The sequence below is a fragment of the Amphibalanus amphitrite genome, unplaced genomic scaffold, assembly GCF_019059575.1.
Source record: "Amphibalanus amphitrite isolate SeventyFive unplaced genomic scaffold, NRLGWU_Aamphi_draft 001760F_arrow, whole genome shotgun sequence".
Taxonomy (NCBI): domain Eukaryota; kingdom Metazoa; phylum Arthropoda; class Thecostraca; order Balanomorpha; family Balanidae; genus Amphibalanus; species Amphibalanus amphitrite.
The window spans coordinates 78,295-105,333 of record NW_024883253.1 but is presented as its reverse complement, the minus strand read 5'-3'; the positions used below and the strand labels follow the sequence as shown (position 1 = coordinate 105,333).

General features: G+C 48.3%; 1 protein-coding gene across 1 annotated transcript in view; it reads right to left on the bottom strand.

Moving 5' to 3' along the window:
* Positions 1–3,432: 3,432 nt before the first annotated feature.
* Positions 3,433–27,039, bottom strand: part of LOC122375026 (heparan-alpha-glucosaminide N-acetyltransferase-like) — a gene marked incomplete at its 3' end in the record, with an annotated part of 88,945 nt that continues 65,338 nt past the window's right edge. The window contains exons 6-9 of the mRNA XM_043354167.1: positions 13,489–13,690; positions 13,250–13,371; positions 5,114–5,274; positions 3,433–3,557 (exon numbers count right to left, since the gene is read on the bottom strand). Of these exons, the coding sequence (XP_043210102.1) occupies positions 3,433–3,557; positions 5,114–5,274; positions 13,250–13,371; positions 13,489–13,690 (610 nt within the window). The remainder of the gene's footprint in view (positions 3,558–5,113; positions 5,275–13,249; positions 13,372–13,488; positions 13,691–27,039) is intronic.

Sequence of the window (27,039 nt, the reverse complement as noted above, 5' to 3'; positions counted from 1 at the left end):
GCGTCACTTTTGCAATGTTGACCTTGCGTGACGTCATTTATGACGTCATCAAGGTCAAATTAGTTTTTCGTCTATAACTCTTGATCAAATTGAGCTAGCGAGTCGGGAAAGGCACCAATGGACTCAGGAAGGCCTGCCGAATCGAATATATGCGACATGACCTCTTTCGACCAACTTCGTGACCTGGGGGTGCTGACCTGACCTTGACCTGAGGTCAACACCCCAAGTTGACCTGACCCGAACAAAAAGTATATCATTCGACGCGCCTGAGCGAGGCGAACACGATGCTGCCAAAATCGGCGCTCTGTGGCCGTTTTTTGCGAAGTTATTCACCAAAAACTGAACCGTACCCTGGGGCACTTGACCTGACCTCAGAGGTCACCGGTTGACCTAGGACCTTAAAATCGGGTACCAATCTCTGCGTCTCGTAACGGCGCACACGCTCGTTTTTCCGCGACGCGCTAGCTCCACCAGGGGCGAAACGGCGAGGGGGGGGGGGTCGTACCCGCCCCCCCCCTCGGCCGGCGCGTATGTAGAAAACCAATAGGTCCGGCGAGGGTTAACGGGACACCCTCGCATTGCATTCCATTTGACATAAAACAAGATGTGCAAAACATTTTGGAAATATACATAAAAAATTAGAGGTCGCTCAACGAGGTCAAAGTTTCATTTTTCCTCGTAAAAATCAAGTTTCCAAATTTAAGCTTGCGACTAATCGAAGTTGAAAAACAACGCTTTTGTGCTTCAAGATTCTCAAATGTTGCTGACAGACATAGCAAATGCCACGTTTTTACTCTCTTTCAACTGATGTGTCCACAGGTGGATCGCGAAAAGGCCGATTTTTTTCATTTTCACTACATGTAAATAGTGTGTCATGCATTACTGTAGCGTAACGTAGATATACGTGGTGTAGCTGCACAATGGGATGTAAGCGGTGTGAGACAGCTTCCACCGCGGAACCAGTCAGCCAGAAAACCGAGCAGCCGGTGACGTCCACTTTAGACAAAGACAAGACCGTCCTCCTCGCGCAGAGGAAGGACGGCACGGTGCAACGGCAGGAGTAAGAGTCTAAACCCAACGAGCTATACCTATATAACGAAGTATATAAATTAATTTTATGAGAACACAGCGATATGTGACCATAGAGAGCCGGTGAGAAGCACATTCCGGCGCCAAGCAGCTGACAAATTAGTGCAACTTGAGTCAGGTTCAAGGACCAGCCGCATCCAAGACCGATACACCAACAGCTCCCCCCGCTCCCTGCTAAAACGTACAGCGAAGATGTTTGTGGATGTCGGGCTTTCGCCCGCGTTGGATCGCACAAAGATGTTTATTTTCAACTGGAAGGCGCGCTGGCTGCGGCAGCGGGGACCTCGAGCACGATCCAGCTGAGCTGCAGGCGATAAACCGCGAGTCTTTCGGAAGAGAGTACATCAAGCTCGCCCGATGGTAGCCACCAAGATTAATGAAGCATTCTGCTATTGGTATATCCTGGCGTCTCTTTGATACATAGTGCACACTGCACTAGGACAGGACATTTGTCCCAGCAGCAAATAGTGGGCCACTTGGGACCGAGAACCTATCCTGGTGTTCGGCGATAGCGTGACATGTAATTATACTTATTGCCCTAAGCTCTCACGGAATTAGGCACCCTATGGCGACGGCAATGGTTGAGGTTCTGCGAGACTGTGAGGTTGTAGAATGCATATCGACATCGAGTTGCCGCCCTGAGTTTCGATACCATCACAGCCAACTCAAGGGTGACTAATGACGTCTGTACCCGAATTGGGCGTCGACTCGACCGCATGGTCTTACACTTCGCACGACTCCACTACGCTCTAGAGCTCGTTGCTAGGGCATAGGAGTGTATTGAACCGACATACGGTCAAGCTGTCCAGCTCTTGAAGCCATTTAGGGACAAGTGGGTTTCCAATTCCATAGACCTCGTGCTGTGGGAGGCGGACGACGGCCACGCGCACTATTTGTCACAAACTCGACCCAGAGCAACCATGGGATGATTATCAGGAACTCCTCGAGCTCTCCGTCATTGCCCTCGGTGGTGTCCCGAAGCGGGATTCCGGTGCAATCGCCCTGGCGGCTGGCGCCCTTCGCCAAACTTGGTACATGTCAGCTGATCTAAAGGCTCAAAACTAATTCCTTCCAATCGAAGCTCAAGGTGGAGGCCAAAGACTGAGGCTGAGCCTTGTGCTCTTCGCCGTAAACAACTATCTTCTGCTTCTGGTTCGTTGTTGGTTGCCCGCAGCCAAGGACCTGACGTTCGCTAAGAGTTTATGGTGGGGAGCTGGGGAGCTGTTGATGTATCGGTCTTGGATGCGGCTGGTCCTTGAACCTGACTCAAGTTGCACTAATTGGTCAGCTGCTTGGCGCCGGAATGTGCTTCTCACCGGCTCTCTATGGTCACATATCGCTGTGTTCTCATAAAATTTATTTATATACTTCGTTATATAGGTATAGCTCGTTGGGTTTAGACTCTTACTCCTGCCGTTGCACCGTGCCGTCCTTCCTCTGCGCGAGGAGGACGGTCTTGTCTTTGTCTTAAGTGGACGTCACCGGCTGCTCGGTTTTCTGGCTGACTGGTTCCGCGGTGGAAGCTGTCTCACACCGCTTACATCCCATTGTGCAGCTACACCACGTATATCTACGTTACGCTACAGTAATGCATGACACACTATTTACATGTAGTGAAAATAATGAAAAAAATCGGCCTTTTCGCGATCCACCTGTGGACACATCAGTTGAAAGAGAGTAAAAACGTGGCATTTGGTATGTCTGTCAGCAACATTTGAGAATCTTGAAGCACAAAAACGTTGTTTTTCAACTTCGATTAGTCGCAAGCTTAAATTTGGAAACTTGATTTTTACGAGGAAAAATGAAACTTTGACCTCGTTGAGCGACCTCTAATTTTTTATATATATATTTCCAAAATGTTTTGCACATCTTGTTTTTATGTCAAGTGGAATGCAATGCGGGGGTGTCCCGTTAAAAAATCCAAAATATTATTTTTACCCCCAGAATAAGTGCCACCCTAAATTACTCACTTATTTTTTTGTCAACAGAAATCCCGAAAATTACTTGTTGCAACTCACAGACGTTCTGATTTATTGATTTTATGTTATTGCACGTCAAATGTATTATTTTGTGGCACTTATGGACAGAAACACTTGAAAACCTGCTTTCAAATACTGTGCATGGTGGAATCCACTCAGATAATAGATCCATGTTCTTGGTTCATCGTCAGATCCAATGAGATCATAGATTCAGATGATCATGCCAGATCCGGTGGAATCATAGATTCTAACCTGCAGTTTTCTTCCAGATCCACTGGGATCCCTGCTATGTCTGATTAGGCGCGGTGCCGGGACCGTCTGGGCGGGGGGCGGGGGGGGGGGGGCGCCGCCGACTCGGACTCACCAGCAGCAGCGCCCAGCCGGCGAGTCGCGCCAGCCGCTCGGGGGCGCCGCCGCACGTTGCCATCAGGCGGCCGGCTACCGAGCCCAGGAACACGGCAACGCAGGAGGTGAGCGTGCCGAGCAGACCTGCCGGCGCCGTCAGCCGCCCGTCACTGGCCGTCCACAGCCCGACACAACACACAGTCAGTCCACAGAGCCGTCAGCCGCCCGTCACTGGCCGTCCACAGCCCGACACAACATACAGTCAGTCCACAGAGCCGTCAGCCGCCCGTCACTGGCCGTCCACAGCCCGACACAACACACAGTCAGTCCACAGAGCCGTCAGCCGCCCGTCACTGGCCGTCCACAGCCAGACACAACACACAGTCAGTCCACAGAGCCGTCAGCCGCCCGTCACTGGCCGTCCACAGCCCGACACAACACACAGTCAGTCCACAGAGCCGTCAGCCGCCCGTCACTGGCCGTCCACAGCCCGACACAACACACAGTCAGTCCACAGAGCCGTCAGCCGCCCGTCACTGGCCGTCCACAGCCCGACACAACACACAGTCAGTCCACAGAGCCGTCAGCCGCCCGTCACTGGCCGTCCACAGCCCGACACAACACACAGTCAGTCCACAGAGCCGTCAGCCGCCCGTCACTGGCCGTCCACAGCCCGACACAACACATAGTCAGTCCACAGAGCCGTCAGCCGCCCGTCACTGGCCGTCCACAGCCCGACACAACACACAGTCAGTCCACAGAGCCGTCAGCCGCCCGTCACTGGCCGTCCACAGCCCGACACAACACACAGTCAGTCCACAGAGCCGTCAGCCGCCCGTCACTGGCCGTCCACAGCCCGACACAACACACAGTCAGTCCACAGAGCCGTCAGCCGCCCGTCACTGGCCGTCCACAGCCCGACACAACACACAGTCAGTCCACAGAGCCGTCAGCCGCCCGTCACTGGCCGTCCACAGCCAGACACAACACACAGTCAGTCCACAGAGCCGTCAGCCGCCCGTCACTGGCCGTCCACAGCCAGACACAACACACAGTCAGTCCACAGAGCCATCAGCAGCCCGTCACTGGCCGTCCACAGCCCGACACAACACACAGTCAGTCCACAGAGCCGTCAGCCGCCCGTCACTGGCCGTCCACAGCCAGACACAACACACAGTCAGTCCACAGAGCCGTCAGCCGCCCGTCACTGGCCGTCCACAGCCCGACACAACACACAGTCAGTCCACAGAGCCGTCAGCCGCCCGTCACTGGCCGTCCACAGCCAGACACAACACACAGTCAGTCCACAGAGCCGTCAGCCGCCCGTCACTGGCCGTCCACAGCCCGACACAACACACAGTCAGTCCACAGAGCCGTCAGCCGCCCGTCACTGGCCGTCCACAGCCCGACACAACACATAGTCAGTCCACAGAGCCGTCAGCCGCCCGTCACTGGCCGTCCACAGCCCGACACAACACACAGTCAGGCCACAGAGCCGTCAGCCGCCCGTCACTGGCCGTCCACAGCCCGACACAACACACAGTCAGTCCACAGAGCCGTCAGCCGCCCGTCACTGGCCGTCCACAGCCCGACACAACACACTGCCGCAACAGTGCAGTCACACGCACCAGCCGGCGCACACAGGCACACTAGTGAGCGCGCGGTGGGCGGTGGGCAGCGCCAGCGTCGTGCACTCTCACCCTCGGGGTCGTAGGCCAGCTGAGTGTCGTAGACGCGGTGCGCCGTCGGTCTGTGGTACATGTGCGAGCCAAAGAGCCGGCGGTCGATGTAGCCGGCCGCGCCGCCCGTGCAGTTGGCGAACCGACCGCCATCTGCCAGACCGCCCGGGCCCAGGTACCCCCTGAGCACAAGCGGGGGGGGGGGGGGTAGTCAGACCACGCCCAGGTAGGCCCTGAGCAAGGGGGTATAGTCAGACCGGGCCCAGGTACCCCGCTGAGCACGGGGGGAGGGGGAGGGGTACAGTCAGACCGGGCCCAGGTACCCCCCAGAGCACCGGGGGGGGGTACAGTCAGACCGGGTCCAGGTACCCCCTAAGCACAGGCGGGGGGGGGGGTAGTCAGACCACGCCCAGGCATACGAATAAACCCTCTTGAAAGTATCGCGAATCGGAGGGGAGGGCGCCACTTGTCCCAGCCGCGGTTGAGCGAAAAAATTTGAGAGCCACTGTTAGCACTGACCGAAGCTCGACACGCGGTGGCAGCCAGCGCAGCGGGGCGAGGGGAGTGGTTACGGAAGGATGGGGGAGGGGGGACGGCGGTCGCCGTGCGATAACTTGTGATAGCAGTTAAGCATGTGGTCAACGGAGGCCACCCTATTTGCGTCTAACTCGACTCCTGGGCCACGTAGCGATTACATGACAAAAAGTCAAAAGACAAAAAGTCAAAAGACAGAAAGTCAAAAGACAGAAAGTCAAAAGACAAAAAGTCAAATGACAAAAAGTCAAAAGACAAAAAGTCAAAAGACAAAAAGTCAAATGACAAAAAGTCAAAAGACAAAAAGTCAAAAAGATAAAAGTCAAATGGCAAAAAGTCAAATCAGCTAAAAGCCAAAAGACAAAAAGTCAAAAAGCAGAAAGTCAAATAAGCAAAAAGATGACTTTAGACTTTTGACTTCTTGACGTTTTGACTTTAATACATTTCGACTTTCTTCCATTTGACTTTTATCCCTTTTAACTTTTTGCATTTTAATGGTGATGTCGAGTCGCGTCGAATGAGCTATAGGTACGTTGACCTTGAAGAGCCATTTTGAAAATTGACCTCAGGCCCTCAGGCCAAGGTCATGACCAGACCGGAAAGGATCATGTTGCATATCAGTCGATCCGTATCGTCGAGCTGAACACAACTGACTTCACCCCTCTAGCACGTTTCTATCAAAAGTTATAGTAAAAAAACTGCTGGTGACCTTTCATGACCTGAGATGCCCTCGGGGGCACACAGGGATCACAGGTGCAAATTTCTGATTCAGTGTGTCATGTTTACTTATGAACCGATGTTTTAGAGGGTTTAGATTAGCAAGCCTTTGAACTTTTTCTGAGGTAAGGTCACTTAACGTGACCTGGTGACCTGACCTTAAACGACCCAGGTCTGAAATTTTCACAGCATGTGCGGAAAAAAGTATGAACAGGTGTACACAAATATTCACGAAAAACCTGAGGGGAGTCGTGAAAACGCTCCCCCCAGCACGGCGTGGCCGTGGGTTAACGAACTTCAAAGGAAGTGAATTGCAAAAACGATCTTCAACTGAAGTTAACTGCAAACATTTTATCAAGGTTGACAAACGCAAGACAATGCATTTCATTTACAACATCTCGAATTCTATCGTATATTTACTGTTTTTGACCTCGATTTTTTTTTCACACCAGGATAGGCAGTCGCCGTGGGGCTCCCTTGAGCTGACCTCCGGGCCCTTCTTGGCTGTCGCCTCTCCCTGAGCGAAATCCTGCATACGTGCCTGGCTGTAGAGTAGATACACAGATAACACAATACCATATATGAAAAATTCAAACATTGCTTAGCCCCACTGACGCAAAAAAATAAACAAAAAACAAAAAAATGTTTTTTTTAATAACGCGCGTTAGATCGAAAAATCCCACTGTGAGGTGGGGCAATTTTAACATAATATGAATAACACAAAATTATGGAAAATCCATAAGCGGCACAACAATAAGACCAATGAGGGAAATTATCGTAACTAACAGAGCTGGGGCATTCCACGATAGATCGTACCACTTTTTTCCAATTTGACACCCTCATCTCTCGGAATTTGACGAGAATTGGTCTCAGGGGTAATCAGGGGCTCTGAATCCACCTGTAACAATTTCAGGCTTATCAGATAAGCATTTTTTGAGTTATGGTGTATAACATTTTTTTGGATCTTGCTTTGCAGCGCTAAGTTTGGCGGGCTGTAACTCTAAGACAAATTATTCAAATGCCAAATATTATATAACATTGAACTTGCAATGAAACAGAGATTAATATGTATTTTTGAAATTTCGAAAAATACGTTATTTTTGATATATGACATATCGAGTTTTCTTTCATTTGTATTTTTTGGACTTTGGGACCAAATTTTTTTGAATTTTTATTTCTTTAAGAAAAAATATTTGGCTCATTGTTAAGAAGTATGCAAAAAATTAGGAAGGTGTTCTTTCTATAATTGTATTTATTTTACGTGACGATAACGATTTCGAATAGTGATTTCGGGAGGGGAGCTTACAAATGGCGTGGTAAAGCTGGCTAGTGACATCACGGGTTACTGAAATTTCAATTGAAGTCTGAGACATCTGAAAAAGTGAAAAGAGGGTTCATCCAACCCTCTTTCCTATAAGCGCGAGGGTGAAAAAGGCTGTTTGGTTCTGACATTGTTTTGGACGCTAATGACCATAGGTGTCCGAGATGAAAGTTACAGGACGCATACATGGTGTCCTCCAGAGCTCTCACAACTTTTATGTCTGGGAATTTTTTAAGGTTACATGAGTTCAGGTCGGTCACGTGACATCACTGTTATAAATCAATGGGGAAATATAAAAACTGTTAGTTGGGGGCCGAGGATGACCTAAAACTATCTCACGTACATGGTATCGTGATTTCATGCACTCCTTGCAAAGTCCAGCTTCACTTTTGCATTGTTAACCTTGCGTGACGTCATTAGGGTCGTACGAGTTTTTCGTCAATAACTCCCGATCAAATGGAGCTAGAGAGTCGGGAAAGCCACCAATGGACTTGGGAAGACCTTCCAAATCGAATGATATGCCATATGATACCCTTTGCCCAGCTTCGTGACCTGAGGGGATCTGACCTGACCTTGACCCGAGGTCAACTACTTAAGTTGACCTCACCCTAGCAAATAGTAAACCATTCGATGCACCTGAGCTAGGCAAACACATTGATGCCAAAATCGCGGCTCTGCGGCCATTTTTTGCGAAGTTATTTACTAAAAACCGAACCCGTAACTTCAGTCACTTGACCTGACCTCAGACGCTACCGGTTAACTTGAGACCTTAAAATCGGGTACCAATCGCTGCGACTTGTAACGGCACACACGCTCGTTTTTTTTCCGCGAGGCTCTAGCTCTATTAGAAGCGAAACGGCGTGCTGGGGTCGTATCAACCCCTCCGAAACCCATTTTGTTTGCGGGAAAATGAGGAACTTATAGAAAGAACACCTTTCTAATTTTTTGCATGTCGATTTGCAATGACATGAAATTTATTTTGAAAAAATAAAAATGTTAAAAATTTTGGTCCCAAAAGTCATTAGAGGCAGATGAAAAAAGATTAAGGTTTTTGCTCAACAATGAAATTTTTTCTTTGGAATCTTTTAATAGTAATATTAATTTTTGATTCATCGCAAGCTTAGTGTTGTTTACGTTTTGTTGGTTGCTTAAACCGTTCTTGAGTTATAGGCCATCAAACTCACCGTTACAAACCGAAGTTAAAAAATGTAATGCAATATAACTCAAAAAGTTTTGAACTGAGAAGTATGATATTTTGCCAGGCGTCTTTGGGGCCTATGCCCCTAGGACCGATTTTCATTAAAATCTTAAGAGATGAGGGTGACGGGCCTGGTACGATCTATCGTGGAATGCCCCAGCTATCATATGAATGGGGTTTAAAGGTACAGGGAATAAATATGTTGACGCACACTGTAAAAAATCAATTTCGCAAGTAAAAACACCCAACAACACGTCGTTGCAACTTCATTGCAGCGCGAAATCTTCCTAGCGCCTAATACGCAACGGCTTTTGTTGTACAATGAACTGATAAGTGCCTTCAATCTAAGAAATTTGCTTTTGAAACCTGTTTTTAAATATGGCAAAATAGCTTAAGCCCGCGCCGGGCCGGTGCTCTGAGATTCCGCGCCGGGCCGGGGGGGGGGGGGGTGTCTGAACGGTCTCGGCTCCTGGGCCACGTAGCGACACGCCGTAAGCGGCAATCGAAAGAACGTCCAAAATAAGGACGAAAACACTTCGGTCATTTTTTGGGTCAGGTCAAAGGTCAGGTCAACAGAGGTCACCAAAGGTAAAATGTTGACTATTTCAACATTTTGGAAACTGCCGACGGCTATCTCGGGAACCGATAGAGCTACAGCGCCGCGGAAAAGTGCATTCGATAGCCCTTTTACAGACCTTTCTGAGTAATGTTCTCAGATTTGACCTCAGGTCAACGGTTTAGCCTGCAGAGGGCAAAAACTCCAAAAATAGCCGTTTTTACGAAAAACGTTTTCTTTTTCGGCAATAACTTTTGACTTCAAAGAGCCATGACATTACTTTTGCCAGCATCGTGTTCCCCTCGTCGAGACGCGTCGATTGAACTAAAATTTGACCTTGAAAGGTCAACTTGAAAATTTGACCTCAGGTCAAGGTCATGACCTGACCGGAAAAGGTCATGTTGCATATCAGTCGATCCGCAACGTCGAGCCGAACACATCTAAAGCGTTTTCAGCGCTCTAGCACGCCTCTATCAGAAGTTATTAGCGAAAAACTGTTAGATTCTGTTCGTGACCTGAGATGACCTCGGGGACATAACGAGAGGTCACAGTTGCCATATTCCGGTTCAGTGTGTCAATTTTACCAACATTTCGATGTTTGAGAGTGTCTAGAATAGCGTTCGGGCAAAACAGACGCTTTTATTTTTCTCCCATTGACTTATAATGGAGAGGCCGCAAAATTGACCTGACCTTAGGTCACCGATATCAAAATTCCGAGATATAAATTTTATAGATAATGTTGCTTTAATCAATCGCTGAAAAAATCAAGGCAATCGATCAATTGGTGTAGCTTAGGCCCCGTCAAATTTTATAAAGTTTTTGGAAGACCAGCTCCCCTGGTGTTTTCCCATTGCTTGTTGGCCCAATAAGAAGTATGCAAAATTTCAGCTTCCTAGCTCAACGTTTGCGTCTGCCTCAAAGGCCTCGAAGTTTGCCCCATAGGGCATAATGGAGACTGCAATGCCGGTGTTAGCTGCATTGTCCTGGCAGCGGCGTTCATTGGCACAATATCGCCACGAATCAACTTTTGCCCAAGCAAGAGATGAACCAAACTAGTGTTTGCCATGCCCCCCCCCCCCCCACTCACACCCCTCCCCCTCCTTACCCCCCTGAATTTGTAATGCATCGTTTGATTTCCATGCATTGTTCACGATCACTTTATCTGTTTTTTTTTTTCAGGATGCCTAAATGCTGATTGAGACTAATATATTAGTACCTAGCTTTAACATGCATGTGCATATGTATATTACTTTCGACTCCATACTGCGGCGGCGGCAAACAGATAACTACGAACGACAACAGCAGCAGGAGACCAATTGACGACGGGCACGGCACTGGTGACGGTGACGGGTACCGGTGTCACCCACTATGGTCGAGTCTGCGTGTCCGGTGTCGTGGCTTACCTACAAGCACGAAGGTTCTCTTGCGCGGCTTTTTGGAAAACTCTGCAGTGCGGTCTAGGAGTGAACTCTGCAATTAAAAAAAAAACTCGTCATTTCTTTCCATGCAACGGCATAATATGAGGACGCCTTTAGGGCCAAAGGGGGCGCCCCAAATTTAAAGTAACAGGACAATAGGCTTGACCTGAATGCCCACGTATGCTGGATACGCCTGTGCTCTGGAGGCTGAGGGGCGCCATGTTTTTTTTTCTTAATGGGGCGCCCAATCGCCTGTGATCTTTAAAGGGGCGCGTGTTACGCTTTGCAGATCAGCATCCGTGGTGTTGACTTGTGTGCCGAGTGCTCTGCCCTCTGGAAGGGGCGCCATCGTTCAGAGGGGCGCCGAATGTTCTTGAGAGGTGCCAGTAATATTCAATGGGGGCGCCGGATGTTCTGGAGGGGCGTCAGTGATATTGAATGGTGCGCCAGATGCTCTGAATGGGACGCCAGCGATAATGAATGGGGCGCCCACTCGCCCGTGAACTTCAATGGGGTGCCTGATACGTGAGACGTGTCGGTGGTGTTGAATGGCGTGCCAAGTGATCAAGAAGTCACTCGGCTTCTTGATCAAGTCACTTCTTGATCACTTGGCACGCCATTCAACACCACCGACACGTCTCACGTATCAGGCACCCCATTGAAGTTCACGGGCGAGTGGGCGCCCCATTCATTATCGCTGGCGTCCCATTCAGAGCATCTGGCGCACCATTCAATATCACTGACGCCCCTCCAGAACATCCGGCGCCCCCATTCAATATTACTGGCACCTCTCAAGAATATTCGGCGCCCCTCTGAACGATGGCGCCCCTTCCAGGGGGCAGAGCACTCGGCACACAAGTCAACACCACGGATGCTGATCTGCAAAGCTAAGCTTTACAGGCGCCCCATTAAAGATCACAGGCGATTGGGCGCCCCATTACGAAAAAAACATGGCGCCCCTCAGCCTCCAGAGCACAGGCGTATCCAGCATACGCGGGCATTTAGGTCAAGCCCATTTTCCTGTACCTTTAAATTTGGGGCGCCCCTTTGGGCCCTAAAGGCGTCCTCATATTATGTCGTTGCATGGAAAGAAATGACGAGTTTTTGAAAACTGCAGAGTTCACTCCTAGACCGCACTGCAGAGTTTTCCAAAAAGCCGCGCAAGAGAACCTTCGTGCTTGTAGGTAAGCCACGACACCGGACACGCAGACTCGACCATAGTGGGTGACACCGGTACCCGTCACCGTCACCAGTGTCGTGTCCGTCGTCAATTGGTCTCCTGCTGCTGTTGTCGTTCGTAGTTATCTGTTTGCCGCCGCCGCAGTATCGCCACGAATCAACTGCTGCCCAAGCAAGAGATGAACCAAACTAAATGCTGTTTTCTTGTTCCTTGTTTCATACGGCGCTGAAGAAGTCAATAGACGAAACCGGTACGCCTTAAATGTAACTGTTTTAATAGTATTCGTGGAGCCTGGAGGTTCATGTACTCTCGATACAATACTTGTCCATTTATAACTACATAACAGATGAAATTTAACGTAAGTTTTTTTTCGACTACTAGTCATTTATTGTTTCCGTTTCGAATTTTCGACCTTCGCAACGAGGCCATTGTCAAGAAACATACAACAATCTGACAACAGCCTCGATGAGAAGGTCGAAAATTCGAAACGAAAACAATAAACGACTAGAGGCCAGAACACAGCGCACGCTTGCAAGAACGCGTAGTAGCCGAAAAACGTACGTTGAATTACAATGTCTAGTCGTAAAAGTTTGAAATCATACATAACAGATGAAGTAAGGTTGGGAGGGTTTGTATCGACCGGAAGTGATAAACGTTCTGTTAATTGAAGAGAGGCGACTTTTGCCAACTGAGCGGTGTGCAGCGTGCAGATATGGATTCTCTGCAACCGTTATTTTTGTTGTTCTGTCGATTTTTCAAATGAAGGTATGTTTAGCATTGTTCTGTTTATGGATCAAACAACATCGGTGCTGGCGAGATTATCGTTTTTATGGCATGCCAAGGCAGTATGTTCAAATTACCCCACGGTGGGGCAATTTGAACACACCGTGATTTGGTGGAGAAGTGAGGCCATGCTTTTCAAGGTGTGCTCGGCTTGTCCAAAAATGAGGCTTGCATGGTGAAAGTAGACACTTGCGCTACTGAAGTTTCTCTTCGGCCAGGACTGAGCTGGAATTTCGTACGACGGAGAAGACGTAAAAATATGTTCAAACTGCCCCAGCCTACCCTGCCCCGCTGAGCACGGGGGCACAGAGGGAGTACGGTGGACGCTCCCGCACGCCATCTAGCCCTGCTGGGGCCGGGAGGTCGGCGGCACAGAGAGCATGGGAGAGCCGGCGCCGACCATCTCTGGCGGCTGTGAGACTGAGCGCGCCTCTCCGGTGAGGGACGTACCGCGGACAGCCGGGCACCGGCAGCAGCAGCGTGATGGCCGTGTGCGCGGCCGCCAGCAGCGCCACGGCCAGCCACTGAGCCCAGCAGCAGGTCACGTCGCGCAGCCAGGCCAGCCGCCAGCCCTGCCGGCCGACAACACCAGCTCAGAACAGACAACACAACACGCCCCACAGCAGAGAGCGGGTCAGAGAACAGCACAGAGCTCCTCCCCCCCCCCGTCCACGGCCGGCGGCTCTGACCTGGGTCAGCGGCTGGGCCGCGCTCAGCGCCGGCAGCTGCAGAGTGCCGATCACCAGTGAGCAGACGGCGAACCGCTGCAGTACGCCCGGCACACGCAGGCCGCCGGCCGACCAGCCGCTCTGCGCCGAGCCGGAGTTGACCACCAGCCCGAGCAGAAAGAGCAGCGCGGCGCGGCGCACCAGACGCACCCAGATCTGACACCTGGCCGGCCACACACACACACAGTACACAGTACAGAGTACGGCAGACGGCTGACACGCACACGCACCCAGATCTGACACCTGGCCGGCCACACACACACACACACCCCTACTTGTAAGCGCTCACTCGTCAGGACCATGACACCCCACCGACTTGACAGGACCGGGTGATTTACGGAGGGTAGTTGCTTTTTAAGATCGAAACATTTATTTACAGCACATATACAAGAATCAAAAACATTTTGAATCAATATTTCTCTCGTACAATGATATCGATATTCTGCGTGTAAGCACCGACCCGTCAGGACCGACCGCCCGCTGGGTGGTTGACAGTCCGTCAGGCAGGTGCGGTGACCCTAATTAGGATCGGAATGTGAAGGGACAGAGGGTGGCTCGGTCGGAAGGCAAACGAGGTAAGGTTTAACCCGGCGGCCGCTGGGCCTCCGCGCCACCCGCCGGCCTGGGGGGGGGGGCATAAAGTTGCCCCCCTTTTACTTCTGCGACGATATCGTCGCAACGCGAAGAGATAGAGAAACGAAACTTTGCACACATCTTCCTGAATACCTAGCCGAGGTTGTGTCCAAATTTGGTGTCGATCCCATTTGAAATGACGTCACAGTGACGTCATAAGTGAAATTATAGATTTGCGACTCTCAAATTCCTCACGATACATCACATATATGGGACCGAATATAAAGGGCCGATGACACCTATCCGTGCTTCTATCCTCAGGATACTGAAATCCTTCTCCTCCACGCCACAACCCCCCTCCGGACTGGACAGGCAACTTTATCTCATGCGGGCTGCTCCCGAGGGAGCGCACCCCGTAGCCGGGTGCAGTGAGTGCCTTGGGGCTGGGTGGCCTGTCCTCTGGACGGGCTCAACCCCGGCGACTCACTAGGGTGCCTGCCCAGACCAATGTCTCCCCCTAATTCCTATCATCCTTCCGGCTCTGCAATGGTCTTGTCAGACCGAAAGGGCCTAACCCAACAAAACAAAAACAAAACAATGGGCCGATTATTGGTCAGAAACTAGATGGAAGTGTAGTAAGATGTTTTAGGATGACAGCAGGCGCTGTCTAGTTCATTTACAGTCGAGTTTCATGCTCAGCGTCATCAGAAACGGTCCATATCGGAAAACGACAAAACTTTATGACGTCACTGTGACGTCATCTAAGGTGCTACAACCACCAAACTTTCCTCAAACATTGCCTAGGTGTTCATTTGAAGCTATGCCAAGTTTCACGTTCGTAGCTCATCAGGTTTCGGAGATATTTCACAAAACGTAAAGGGGGGGCAACTTTATGCCCCCCCCCAGCGGCTCGTGGGTTAACCCTATTAGTGGCAGGGGGGGGTTGTTTTTATCCACCCCTCAGGTTTTTCGGGAATATCTCCGAAACCGCTGAAGCTACGATGCTGAAATTTTCTGACTTTTCCTAAAACTAAATTGGGCACATTCCCTGAAAATTTCAAGTTCATAACTTTACCAGGGGCGGCTCCAGAGCACTGGGAATTGGGGGGTCCTATTCGTGAAGCGAGTCATTTGGGCGAAGATCACGATGCTGCACCAGTTTTACGAACAGTGAATGAAAGGTATCATGTGATAACATATACAGTTATTGTGCATCCTCTTTTGACACGTTTTTGCTATAATAGGCGGATCCAGGCGTCCAAAAAGGGGGGTTATGTTTTACCTCCCAACATAGGTGCCCTGACACCGCCTATGCATGACCAATACAATTGTAGTCGTTCTCTCATAAGAAAATTGTAACATAACAAGACCATTACCACCCTTTTTAGAAACAGTACCAACAAAAACCTTATTTACTATACTTTTTGTGCACCCCCAATCTCAATGATCTGTATCCGCCTATGATTTTTGAAAATGCATATTTTTAGGATCCATGTGAATTCCTGGTTCATTCTCTATCGATCGGCAAAAGTTGCGTTAAGATTGGTTCAGAAACCTGGCCGTGATAAACAGTCTAAAATGTATCTGCAATTTGCCCGTTTTTACCCCCCTCTACCCCCCCCCCCTATTGACATTTTTTAATTTTTATTTTTTAGAAATGTAGATCACGTTGAGCGAAATCGAATGCCGTTTGAATTTTGAAAATCGGCCCGTTAGATCTCGAGATATCAAGGGGGGGGGTCGTAAACAGCCCCCCCCCCCCCTGCCACTAATAGGGGGTAGCCAGGAGCCTGCCACTAATAGGGTTAAAGAGGGAGGAAAACGGGCTGGCCCCATGCACGTGTAAGTTCTCCCGGCGTACCGCTCGCCGGGACAAGGAGGGAGGAGGGGAGGGGGGGGGGGGGTGGGTCAGCGGCCTGTAAAGTTGTGAATATTTGCAGAGCGGGTAAGCCCATCAAATTACGCGTAACATCCCTACGCCATACAACATACTTCGGCCACATAATTTGATTTATACTATCCTGATATATACTAATTGAATGAGGACTTTACTCCACAAGAAATCGTTCGGGTCGGAGCTTTCGAATTGTATTACAAAGCTTCGTCAGCGTATCGTAATCGGGTTCGGGGGTATCGGTCGCAAAATTTAGGGCGATTCGTCTTTGGCAGACAATGACATGTCACAGAATACAGATAGTAAAATAGATAAATAGCACGTGACATTCTATGATAGAACATTTAACATATATGAAAAAGAAGAAAATATCTCATAAGCGATATCATAGCCTACTACATATCGTAGTATGTAGTAGTCTATGGCGATATACATTCTAATTATACCTAAATCTGTTAATTAACAAAGGTTATATAAAGTGATAAATAGTAATAAAGACCTACCTATATATAGCAAGTGATATTAACATGTATGCAACATCAATAGGTAATAGGCTAACAAAGGTACCAGGTATATAAAATACACTATAAACGACGAAGAAAATCATTCAATAGGTAAAGAGTAAAAATGATAGCAATGATCAAAAACACTCCATCAATAGGCTAGAACATTCACAACAAATAACATTAACCCTCGCATGTGTAGGGGGGGGGGGTCGGATGGACCCCCCCCCATGGTTTTTCGCGAATAACTCGCGTAAAAAGCGGCCGATCGCGACGAAACTTTCAGTACCCTCGCATTGATCAATTTTACACCTACCCTGAAAATTTCATGACCCTGACCCAAATGACCTTTGACCTGTGACCTCTTTTCCGAGACCATGTTTGGCCGGAATCGCGATTTCGCGTATGTCGGCTCGCACTAGCCGCGTGTTTGCAAGCTTTTCGTGGTTTCAAACGTTCAAACATGTGATTTGATGTTACTCCCGTGTGTGTCAAGGTCACCTGAAGGTCAGGTCAGGTCATTGACCTTTGGTGACCTCGGGTGACCTCGGGTCACTTTTTCGAGTTTTACATGTTTCTAGGCTAGTTTTTGGAGCTGAATTCGAATTTAGCAACCATTTGAACACTTACGAAGTAGTTTTGGTGACTTCGTAACATGTTACGAAGCTGTCAGAGGCGGTTGACACGTACTACGAATACCCGTCACGACGCCTACTGGTTGACCTGACCTGACCTGACCCGACCTGGTCTAAATGCTTCAAGACATCATCTGTGATCAAAACTAACACGATATTCGTGATCAGCACCCCGAAAAACCCCTTAGCAGCCACACTTTACGACTTTCTAACAGGTTCCGATTTTCCCGACTTTGGGTCATTGACCTGACCTGGAAGGTCAACCAATGACCTAGGACCTTAAAATTGGGTATCATCGGCTTCCTCTCGTGACGGGCAACACGCTCGTTTTTTCCGCGAAGCTCTAGCTCGATCAGGGGCCAAACGGCAAGGGGGGGTCCAACCGACCCCCCCCCCCTACACATTAGAAGCTGGCAAACGCCGCACACATGCGAGGGTTAATAAAAGGAGGATATAAAGTTCACGAGAAAAGTAGCCATATGCAACAACCAATGGGGGGGGGAGCGTGAAATATATAAAAAAGACAAGTCAAAATCGTACAAGCTTTTAGCGGCAGCCACTGCGGATAATGGGTAGCCAGCGATCCTGTAGCATAGCACCTGAATTCCTGTTCAAATTGGCATCATTTGAATACAATTCGAATCATTGAATACAATTCGGAAGCTCCGACCCGAACGATTTCTTGTGGAGTAAAGTCCTCATTCAATTATTATTTATTACATTAGCAAACTCCACATCATGTCCTTTAGCCCTCGCCGGCCGAGGGGGGGGGGGGGCGGGTGCCGCCCCCCCATAGGGTTTTTTCGCGATAGCTCCGAACACGCTGGCGATAGAGAGAGCTGAAACTTGGCATACCTGACCTTTGATCCAAGCCGCATCTTTTGACACCAACCGCATTTTTGGGTCAGGTCAGGTCACTGACCTATGACGTCATAAGTGAACCTCTGCACGGTCTTCAGATGTCGCAACTTCGCAACGCCCTCACTGCCAGAGGAGATGTCACAGGGAAATGAAACTTGCAGGATCTAGTATCCATTATGAGTCTCACAACTTGTATATCTCGGATTTTTCCTAAAGGTCATATGAGGTCAGGTCATTTTCGTGACCTCACCATTATAAGTCAATGGGGAAAAATGAAAACTGCTATTCTGGCGCCGGGAACGATCTCCAACTATCTCAAGCACACAGAATCGTGATTTAATGCACTCCTTGCAAGGTTAGATGCGTCACTTTTGCAATGTTGACCTTCCGTGACGTCATTTATGACGTCATCAAGGTCATATTAGTTTTTCGTCAATAACTCCCGATCAAATTGAGCTAGCGAGTCGAGAAAGCCACCAATGGACTCAGGAAGACCTGCCGAATCGAATGATATGCGACATGACCTCTTTCGACCAACTTCGTGGCCTGGGGGTGCTGACCTGACCTTGACCTGAGGTCAACACCCCAAGTTGACCTGACCCGAACAAAAAGTATATCATTCGACGCGCCTGAGCGAGGCGAACACGATGCTGCCAAAATCGCGGCTCTGCGGCCGTTTTTTGCGAAGATATTCACCAAAAACTGAACCGTGCCCTGGGGCACTTGACCTGACCTCAGAGGTCACCGGTTGACCTAGGACCTTAAAATCGGGTACCAATCTCTGCGTCTCGTAACGGCGCACACGCTCGTTTTTTCCGCGACGCGCTAGCTCCACCAGGGGCGAAACGGCGAGGGGGGGTCGTACCCGCCCCCCCACCCCCACCCTCGGCCGGCGCGTATGTAGAAAACCAATGGGTCCGGCGAGGGTTAGTGTATCCTGATATATTTTACCTCAGTTTATATAGCTGTGCCGTCATATGTTTGCCCGAAATCTGCGGTTCTCATGATGTATGAAAAGTTTCTGCCCGCTTATGAGCGCATTGGTGGGATTGCATATGATATAAATGATGCCAATAATAGTGTTAATACGATGTCACATCCCACAAAGGTCTCATTGGACCGAAGGGGTCCATTCCATCACAGCAAATACGAACCCAACCTACTCGTACAATATGTAGGCATTCCACTTATAAAGCATGAGCCACTTTACAGCGACTTCTGGCCATGCTGTGTACTGTGTAGTACACACACAGCAGAGCTGAACAATCGATTTTGAATATGTAAGGGCATATTTGTGTTATATTGTTCACTGGCGGATCCAGGGGGGCGGGCAGGGGCTAAGGCCCCCCATTCTTAACCCGCGCCCAGATGGGGTCTGCCGAGCAACGCGGTCTGATGGGGGGGGGGGCATTTTGGCCCCCCCCTCAGATCTCAAGAACCACGCAATATAGCGACAAGCGGTAAACGGTGTTGGATAGCCCCAGCGGGGAACTACCTTGTGACCCAATTTCATTGACCTCGGTCAAACCGATGACGTCACAGGTCAGGTCAAAGGTCGAATTTTCACCGTTTACAGGCATTTCAAGAAATGCGTTGTAAAATCGAGTAAAATGCATTTCATTGAAAATCATCGATGGAGAAATGTTCTTCAAACACATATTTTGCTATTTGAGGTCACTGATATCAGGTCAGGTCACAGAGGTCAGGTCACTGGGGGGGTCACAATATGAAAGTGTCGTGTGATACATGTTTTATGGTCCATTTTACATGACAAATGCGATTATGTGGGTCAGACAGACTTTAGGGCCAGCTTAGGTCACGTTTTGGTCAAGGTCAGGTCAAGGTCAGGTCAAGGTCAGGTCAAATTAGGTCAAATTTCAAAGTTGATATTTTTGCATAAAATGGTATCGATTCGATGCAGCTTGTCACGGGGAGTTCAATGGTGGTCTCCGTTTTGCGCTACGAGGTCTAGAATTGCTAAAAATTGAGTTCAAAAATTTGACGTCATCAATTTTTAACAGTTTTTTCGCTATAACTTGGCCAAAAAAAGAGGTATCGATCTAAAATTTGGTATGTATATCGAAGAGCGCAGGGACTATCACATATATTCCGGTTTTTTCGAAATTCGAAAATTTTTTGGAAATTTTTTGAGTTTTTCTAAAAAAATCAATTTTTTTGATTTTTGGGGGTCAAAATCCCAAAATTTCGAAAATCCGAGATAGCAGTTTTGTAGCGCCGTCTTTTCTCTACACAGCCACATAAAGAACTTTAAAATTGCTTGTTAACTGTAGAATTGGTGAGCGTTTCAAGATGTCATGTTTTTTGCTCATTTTTGCTCGAACATGACCTCAGTTTGACCTCAATAACTCCTGACCTGAGGTGACCTGTGACTTGAAATTTTGTGTGAAGGTGTCAAATTGATGCCCGGTAAGGTACCCAAAATTTGGCGGCGCTGCGCGCCGCCGTTTTCTCGCTATTTAAGAAAAACCACAGGGGGGGGCCAAAATGGCCCCCCCCCCATCAGGGCGCGGGTTAACTCACCAGGGGCGGCAATATAAATTAGCCCCCCCCCCCAAATGCACCGGAATTGGTCATTAACCTTCACCCCAGTGCCACGATGGGACCACCGCCGGAATTGGCGCGACATTGGTGGATTTGCCGACCTTTCCCAAATTTAGTTAAAATGTGTCACATAGTTCAGAAATGTCCATGGACCACGAATCTGCAAATATTTTTCGTCCATGGTGATGGTGTACAGCGTCCACGCCACATCAGCCCAAACACAAAGTTCCTTGACAAGCATCGTAGACCCGTTTTCGCACGGAGAAAAGTAACAGCTAATTTAGGCAAAAAAAAAATATATATTAGACGGCTTCATCAATATCTTCGGGGTCTAGCCTGATAGTTAAGACCGTGGGTTTCACGATGGAAAGAAAAACTTATAACGGAATATATAAATACGCTTCACATGTTAAGTTTCCTTAGATGCTTTTCAAATTGTGAGTTACTTTTGCTGTTATAGATATTCTGGAATGCCGATATAAAAAGTCCCGCTAGGTCCCGCTCTTCTTTTATCTTTATGGTGTTAACTAATTAATTACCTTTCAGAAAATGTATAGTTCAGCTGCCTCAGCCTGCCACAGCGAAAATGAGGGTCATTTTTTTACTTCAGGTCACCGGTGCTGCCCGTGCGCGGTTACCGCAAGACGGCCGGAAGCTGTGAGTAACAGAACCTCAGGAGTTTTACAAGGTTGCCAAGTGCCAACTAAAGTTTTGTCCGTGCCGCCCCCCCCCCCCCCAAAGGTTTTTTTTTTGCGATAGCTCCGAACAAAGTGAAGATATAGAGCTGAAACTTGGCATACCTAATCTTTGATTCAAGCCGGATTCTTTGACACCAACCGCATTTTTGGGTAAGGTCAGGTCACTGACCTATGACGTCATAAGTGAACCTCTGCACGGTCTTCAGATGTCGCAACTTCGTAACGCCCTCACTGCCAGAGGAGATGTCACAGGGAAATGAAACTTACAGGATCTAGTATCCATTATGAGACCCACAACTTGTATGTCTCGGATTTTTCCTAAAGGTCATATGAGGTCAGGTCATTTTCGTGACCTCACCACTATAAGTCAATGGGGAAAAATGAAAACTGCTATTCTGGCGCCGGGAACGATCTCCAACTATCTCAAGCACACAGAATCGTGATTTGATGCAATCCTTGCAAGGTTAGATGCGTCACTTTTGCAATGTTGACCTTGCGTGACGTCTTTATGACGTCATCAAGGTCATATTAGTTTTTCGTCAATAACTCCCGATCAAATTGAGCTAGCGAGTCGGGAAAGCCACCAATGGACTCAGGAAGACCTGCCAAATCGAATAATATGCGACATGACCTCTTTCGACCAACTTCGTGACCTGGGGGCGCTGACCTGACCGAAGTTATTCACCAAAAACTGAACCGTAACTTGAGGCACTTGACCTGACCTCAGAGGTCACCGGTTGACCTAGGACCTTAACCCTCGCCGGCACAGGCGGGGGTTGATGCAACCCCCCCTAAGGTTTTTAGCGAATAACTCGCGTAAAAAGCGGCCGATCGCGACGAAACTTTCAGTACCCTCGCATTGATCAATTTTACACCTACCCTGAAAAGTTCATGACCCTGACCCAAATGACCTTTGACCTGTGACCTCTTTTCCGAGACCATGTTTGGCCGGAATCGCGATTCGGCGTATGTCGGCTCGCATTAGCCGCGCGTTTGCAAGCTTTTCGTGGTTTCAAACGTTCAAACATGTGATTTGATGTTGCTCCCATACATTAGGGTGGGTGTCAAGGTCACCTGAAGATCAGGTCAGGTCATTGACGTTTGGTGACCTCGGGTGACCTCGGTTCACTGTTTCGGGTTTTACATGTTTCTAGGCTAGTTGTTGGAGCTGAATTCGAATTTAGCAACCATTTGAACATTTACGAAGTAGTTTTGGTGCCTTCGTAACATGTTACGAAGCTGTCAGAGGCGGTCGTACCCGCCCCCCCCCCCCCTCGGCCGGCGCGTATGTAGAAAACCATTAGGTCCGGTGAGGGTTAATTTGTTATATAGTCATGTGGGCCACCAGATTCCCATCATGGTTTTGGTGGCTACATTATTTGCTCATCGGAATTTCCGGTGCCGTCATGACCTGACCTGACAGGTGTTGCCATCTTATCACGTGACCGAACCGAGTGGAGGTCAGCACAGGTCAACTGATTAATTAACTAACTAATTAATTGATTAATTAAATTACTAATGATTGATTAACCCGGCAGGCGGTGGGCCTCCCAGCCACCTTCCGCGCGGTGGGGGGGGGGGCATTTTTTGCCCCCCCCCCTCGTATCTCCGAAACTTCTGGACGGATCCGGAAAATTCAAACGGCGTTCGATAGCCCTGTCAAATTTGTCAACAGAAACCAAATTTCATTGACCTCGGGGTCACCGATGACGTCACAGGTCAGGTCAAAGATAAAATGTTTCACCGTTCACGGGGCTTCTAGGGAAAGCGCTATACCTAACACCGAGTAAAACGCATTTTGTCGAAATTCAGCGATAAGGCGTCAGTTGTGTAGAACATATGTTGCTATTAGAGGTCACTGGTCATACCAGGTCAGGTCACAGGTCAGGTCACCAAAGGTCACCAAGGGTCACCACACGTGAACCCAACTTTTCTAAGGTTATGCGATGCATGTTTTATGGCCAGTTTTTCATTTCCAGCTCAATGGTATTGGTTATAAGACCATCAGGTGCGGTTTAGGTCACTTTCTGGTGGAGGTCAGGTCAAGGTCAGGTCAAAAAAGGTCAAATTTCAAAGTTGATATTTTTGCATAAAATGGGTATCGATTTGATGCAGCTCGTCACGGGGAGTCTAATGGTGGTCTTTGTTTTGCGCTTAGAGGTCTAAAATTGCTAAAAATTGAGTTTGAAAATTTGACGTCATCAATTTTGAACAGTTTTTTCGCTAAACTTGGCCAAAAAAAGAGGTATTGATCTCAAATTTGGTATGTAGATAGAAGGCGGTAGGAACTATAACATATGGTCCGGGTTTTTCGAAATTCAAAAAACTTTTTGGATTTTTCGGCTATTATTTTCAAAAAATATATTTCTTGGTTTTTGGGGGTCAAAATCCAAAAAATTCGAAAAACCGAAATAGCAGTTTTGTAGCCCTCTTGATTCCACACCTTTAATGTCCGGAACATTTTCTGTATCTCTAAACCTGTAGGCCTGACCGCTCTTCCCGCGAAACCTTTTTTGGGTCGAAAATGGCAAAAATGACGTCACTCTGACGTCATTAGCGGCCAACCTATCATAGCCTTTGGAAAAATTTTTGGTCACCATGTGCGCTAGCTACTCCCGGAAGGGTACTGAAAGTTTGGTGACGATCGGCGCAGCGGTTCTCGAGATATATCGAAAAAACTAAAGGGGGGCAAAAAAATGCCCCCCCCCCCCACCGCCTGGAAGGTTAATAAAATTTATCAAAAATTGCTTAGAAAGTACACCGACTACCATTTGTATGATTCTATCATCCCTTTCATGGGAAAAGCGTGCACGAAACATGAAAAAGTACCGATGTCGCGCTAATTTTCGCTCCGGTCCCATTGTGCAGTGGGGGGGGGGGGGCATATGTTACCACCCTGTCGCGTTTTTTTTTGCGTGTGAATAAAAAACTGCGGCGGGTAGCGCCGCGCCGCTTTGAGTAGCCTTATGTACATTAGGGGAGAGTGGGGTAAGATGCCCAGGGTGGGAAAGACGCCCCACCCCCTCTAGCGGGGAAACAAAGAATCGAACCTGGAAATTAATGTTCTTAGCGTAAAGCGGAAGCCTGCCTTGTTAACCGCACAAAAATTTGCAAAGCTCAGTTGGGCAACGGCTGGCTGGCGATTGCATGTTTTTTATTTGCTACTTTCAAAAAATATTTTGGCGTCAAAACATTGTAAATATCAAAGAAGGTAGATAATTTTTGCGTCCCTTGCTATAGACGTGATACATTAACGTGCGTGTACTGTGTCCCAAACAGTTTGTTTCAGGGTGTAGTTTTATGGCTAACAAATTGTGCTGATTTAATGTTACTTCGGTACCTTGGGGTAAGATGCCCCCTGTCCTGATGGGGAAAGACGCCCCCCTAAATCCGTAGGCTGTCCTTCAAGCAGCCCGTCAAATCATTCATTACATACTTGTGATGAGAGACAAAAGCCGATCTGGGACTATTGAGAGTCCGGTACGGTCGAGTGCTCCCCATGCCGGTCTCTCGGCCCACACAGCGACTTTTTGGGCGGCATCTTTCTCTGAGAGCCCTCACGACGGCCTCTGTGGGCCCCATTATTGGTTCCAGGGCCCCTCACGACATCCTTGGAGGGCTCCCACGTTGGCTCCACGGGCCGCGCTGGCATCTGAGGTCCCCACGGTGGGCTCGAGGGCCCTCAAGCATCATGAAGGGCCCCACAGTGGTCTCCGAACGCCACCACGGAGGCTTGTTTGGCCACGCTGGACTATGATGGCCCTAACGATGACCTCTGAAGCCCCTTACGACTACTTTTGAGGGCCCTTATGATGACGTTTGGTGTCTACTGCAGGCGCGAAGGGACTACTGATTCGTTCAGACGATTCACGTGCCTATTTATGTCACTTGTAGTGCAGGGGGCATCTTACCCAACGCCAGGGGGCGTCTTTTCCACCCTGTGGGGTAAGATGCCCCCTTTCACTTCTTCAGGAAAATGCTTAATAGCAAAAAAAGTTATCATATTTCATGCACGAAAGAGTGATATTTTTGGAGAAAAATGATGTCGGCTTCCGTTGAAACTCGAAGTTTTGGCTTTCCGATCGTCATTTTCGAATAATATATGACATAGTCAAACCCTGGGCATCTTTCCCCACTCTCCCCTAATTTTGGACAATGTGTGAAATTTTTGACCCCAGGTCATGTCAGGTCAGGTCACCAGGTCAAGTTAACTGACCAAGCCTAAAAAATAAATTTGCAATCATGTCCACTGTCCAGCCTGCAGTGTTTGTCAGAGAGGTTTCAAACTTGGTGGATTGCATGATGCATAGATAACATGAATCATGTTATCTATGCATGATGTTAAGGCGCCTATAATATGTATATCTCGGATTTTTCATATCCGTGACCTAAGGTCAGGCCACGTGACCGCGTGACCTGCGTGACCTTTCCATTATAAGTCAATGGAGAAAAATGAAAATGCCTCAAGATCCGTGTGTACGCATAGGAACAGTCCAAATATTTCAGAATCACAATGATTTTGACCACCCGTGACGACCAAGGTGTCTTTTTTGCTGATAGACTCTAGGAAGGTCATCCGAGGTCATTTGAGGCTACAAACAGATTTTTGCCAATAACTCTCGATTTAGAACGCTGGGGATGGCCTCATTGTGTTTGTCGTGACGTGACGCATCGACTGATATGCAACATGACTTATTCCGGTCAGGTCATGACCTTGACCTGGGGTCATATTTTCAAGTTGACCTTTCAAGGTCAAATTATAGTTTATTTGACGCGTTTCGGCGAGGGGAACACGATTCTGGCAATAGAAATGTCGTGGCTTATTTTTAGGTAAAAGATATTGTTGAAAATAACTTTTAATGACCTGATGTTCCTTTACGGTGTGTTTCACGGCCACATTGACTGTCCTCAGCTGCTACATCAGTTTCAGCTGTCGACACCTGTCAGACGCAACAGGTCCCCAGCTCTTTGGCATATGCCGTTTGCTCGAGTGGCAACGATCAAAAACAATACCTTCTGCCGTATCCCATCGAGGTGCAATGAGCTTTTAAGAGACAACACATCCCTAGACTTCTTTTATTCTCCGATATCAGTGTACAAGGCCTCTGTAAGGCTCCATGCTGCACAAGCTGGCTTTTATTGAGCTTTTGTCCGTCCGAAGGGTTGCGTGTATTTATATAGATTTATCTTATTTTTATCCATGACTTCACCTGTAACCGGGTTTTATCTGTACCTGTTGGTGATGAGCAAATAAACATAAAACGCTTTTCGTAAAAACAGCTATTTTTTAGTTTTTGCCCTCTGGAGGCTAAACCGTTGACCTGAGGTCATTTTTGATGAAGACCTTACCCAAAGAAGGTTCCAAAACTATCGATAGCTTTCCATGCGTTTTTCTAGCTATCATAGTTCCTGAGATAATGACATGTCTTCTGAAAAATATATTGACAATTCGCAAATTTGGATCTTTGATGACCTCTGGTGACCCCAATATTGCTCTAAAACGAAAAATGACTGTAATATTTTCAAACGTACGCATTGAGAGCTATCGACTGCTTTTTACTGCGTCTTTCTAGCACTCTTAGTTTTTGAGTTAGAGGTGGGTGGTAACATATCCCCCCCCCCCCCCCACTATGGCGAAGTTGACTGAGACCGCCACTGCACTGGGGCGCGGGTTAAAATTATTCATTGTTGGTAAGTTCTAGCTTTTGATAGCGTAGTTCCCTTAGAAATTCCTTTCTGCTGTTAACTTGGTAGCGATGTGGCAGCTATTCAATAGCCTACCTTTC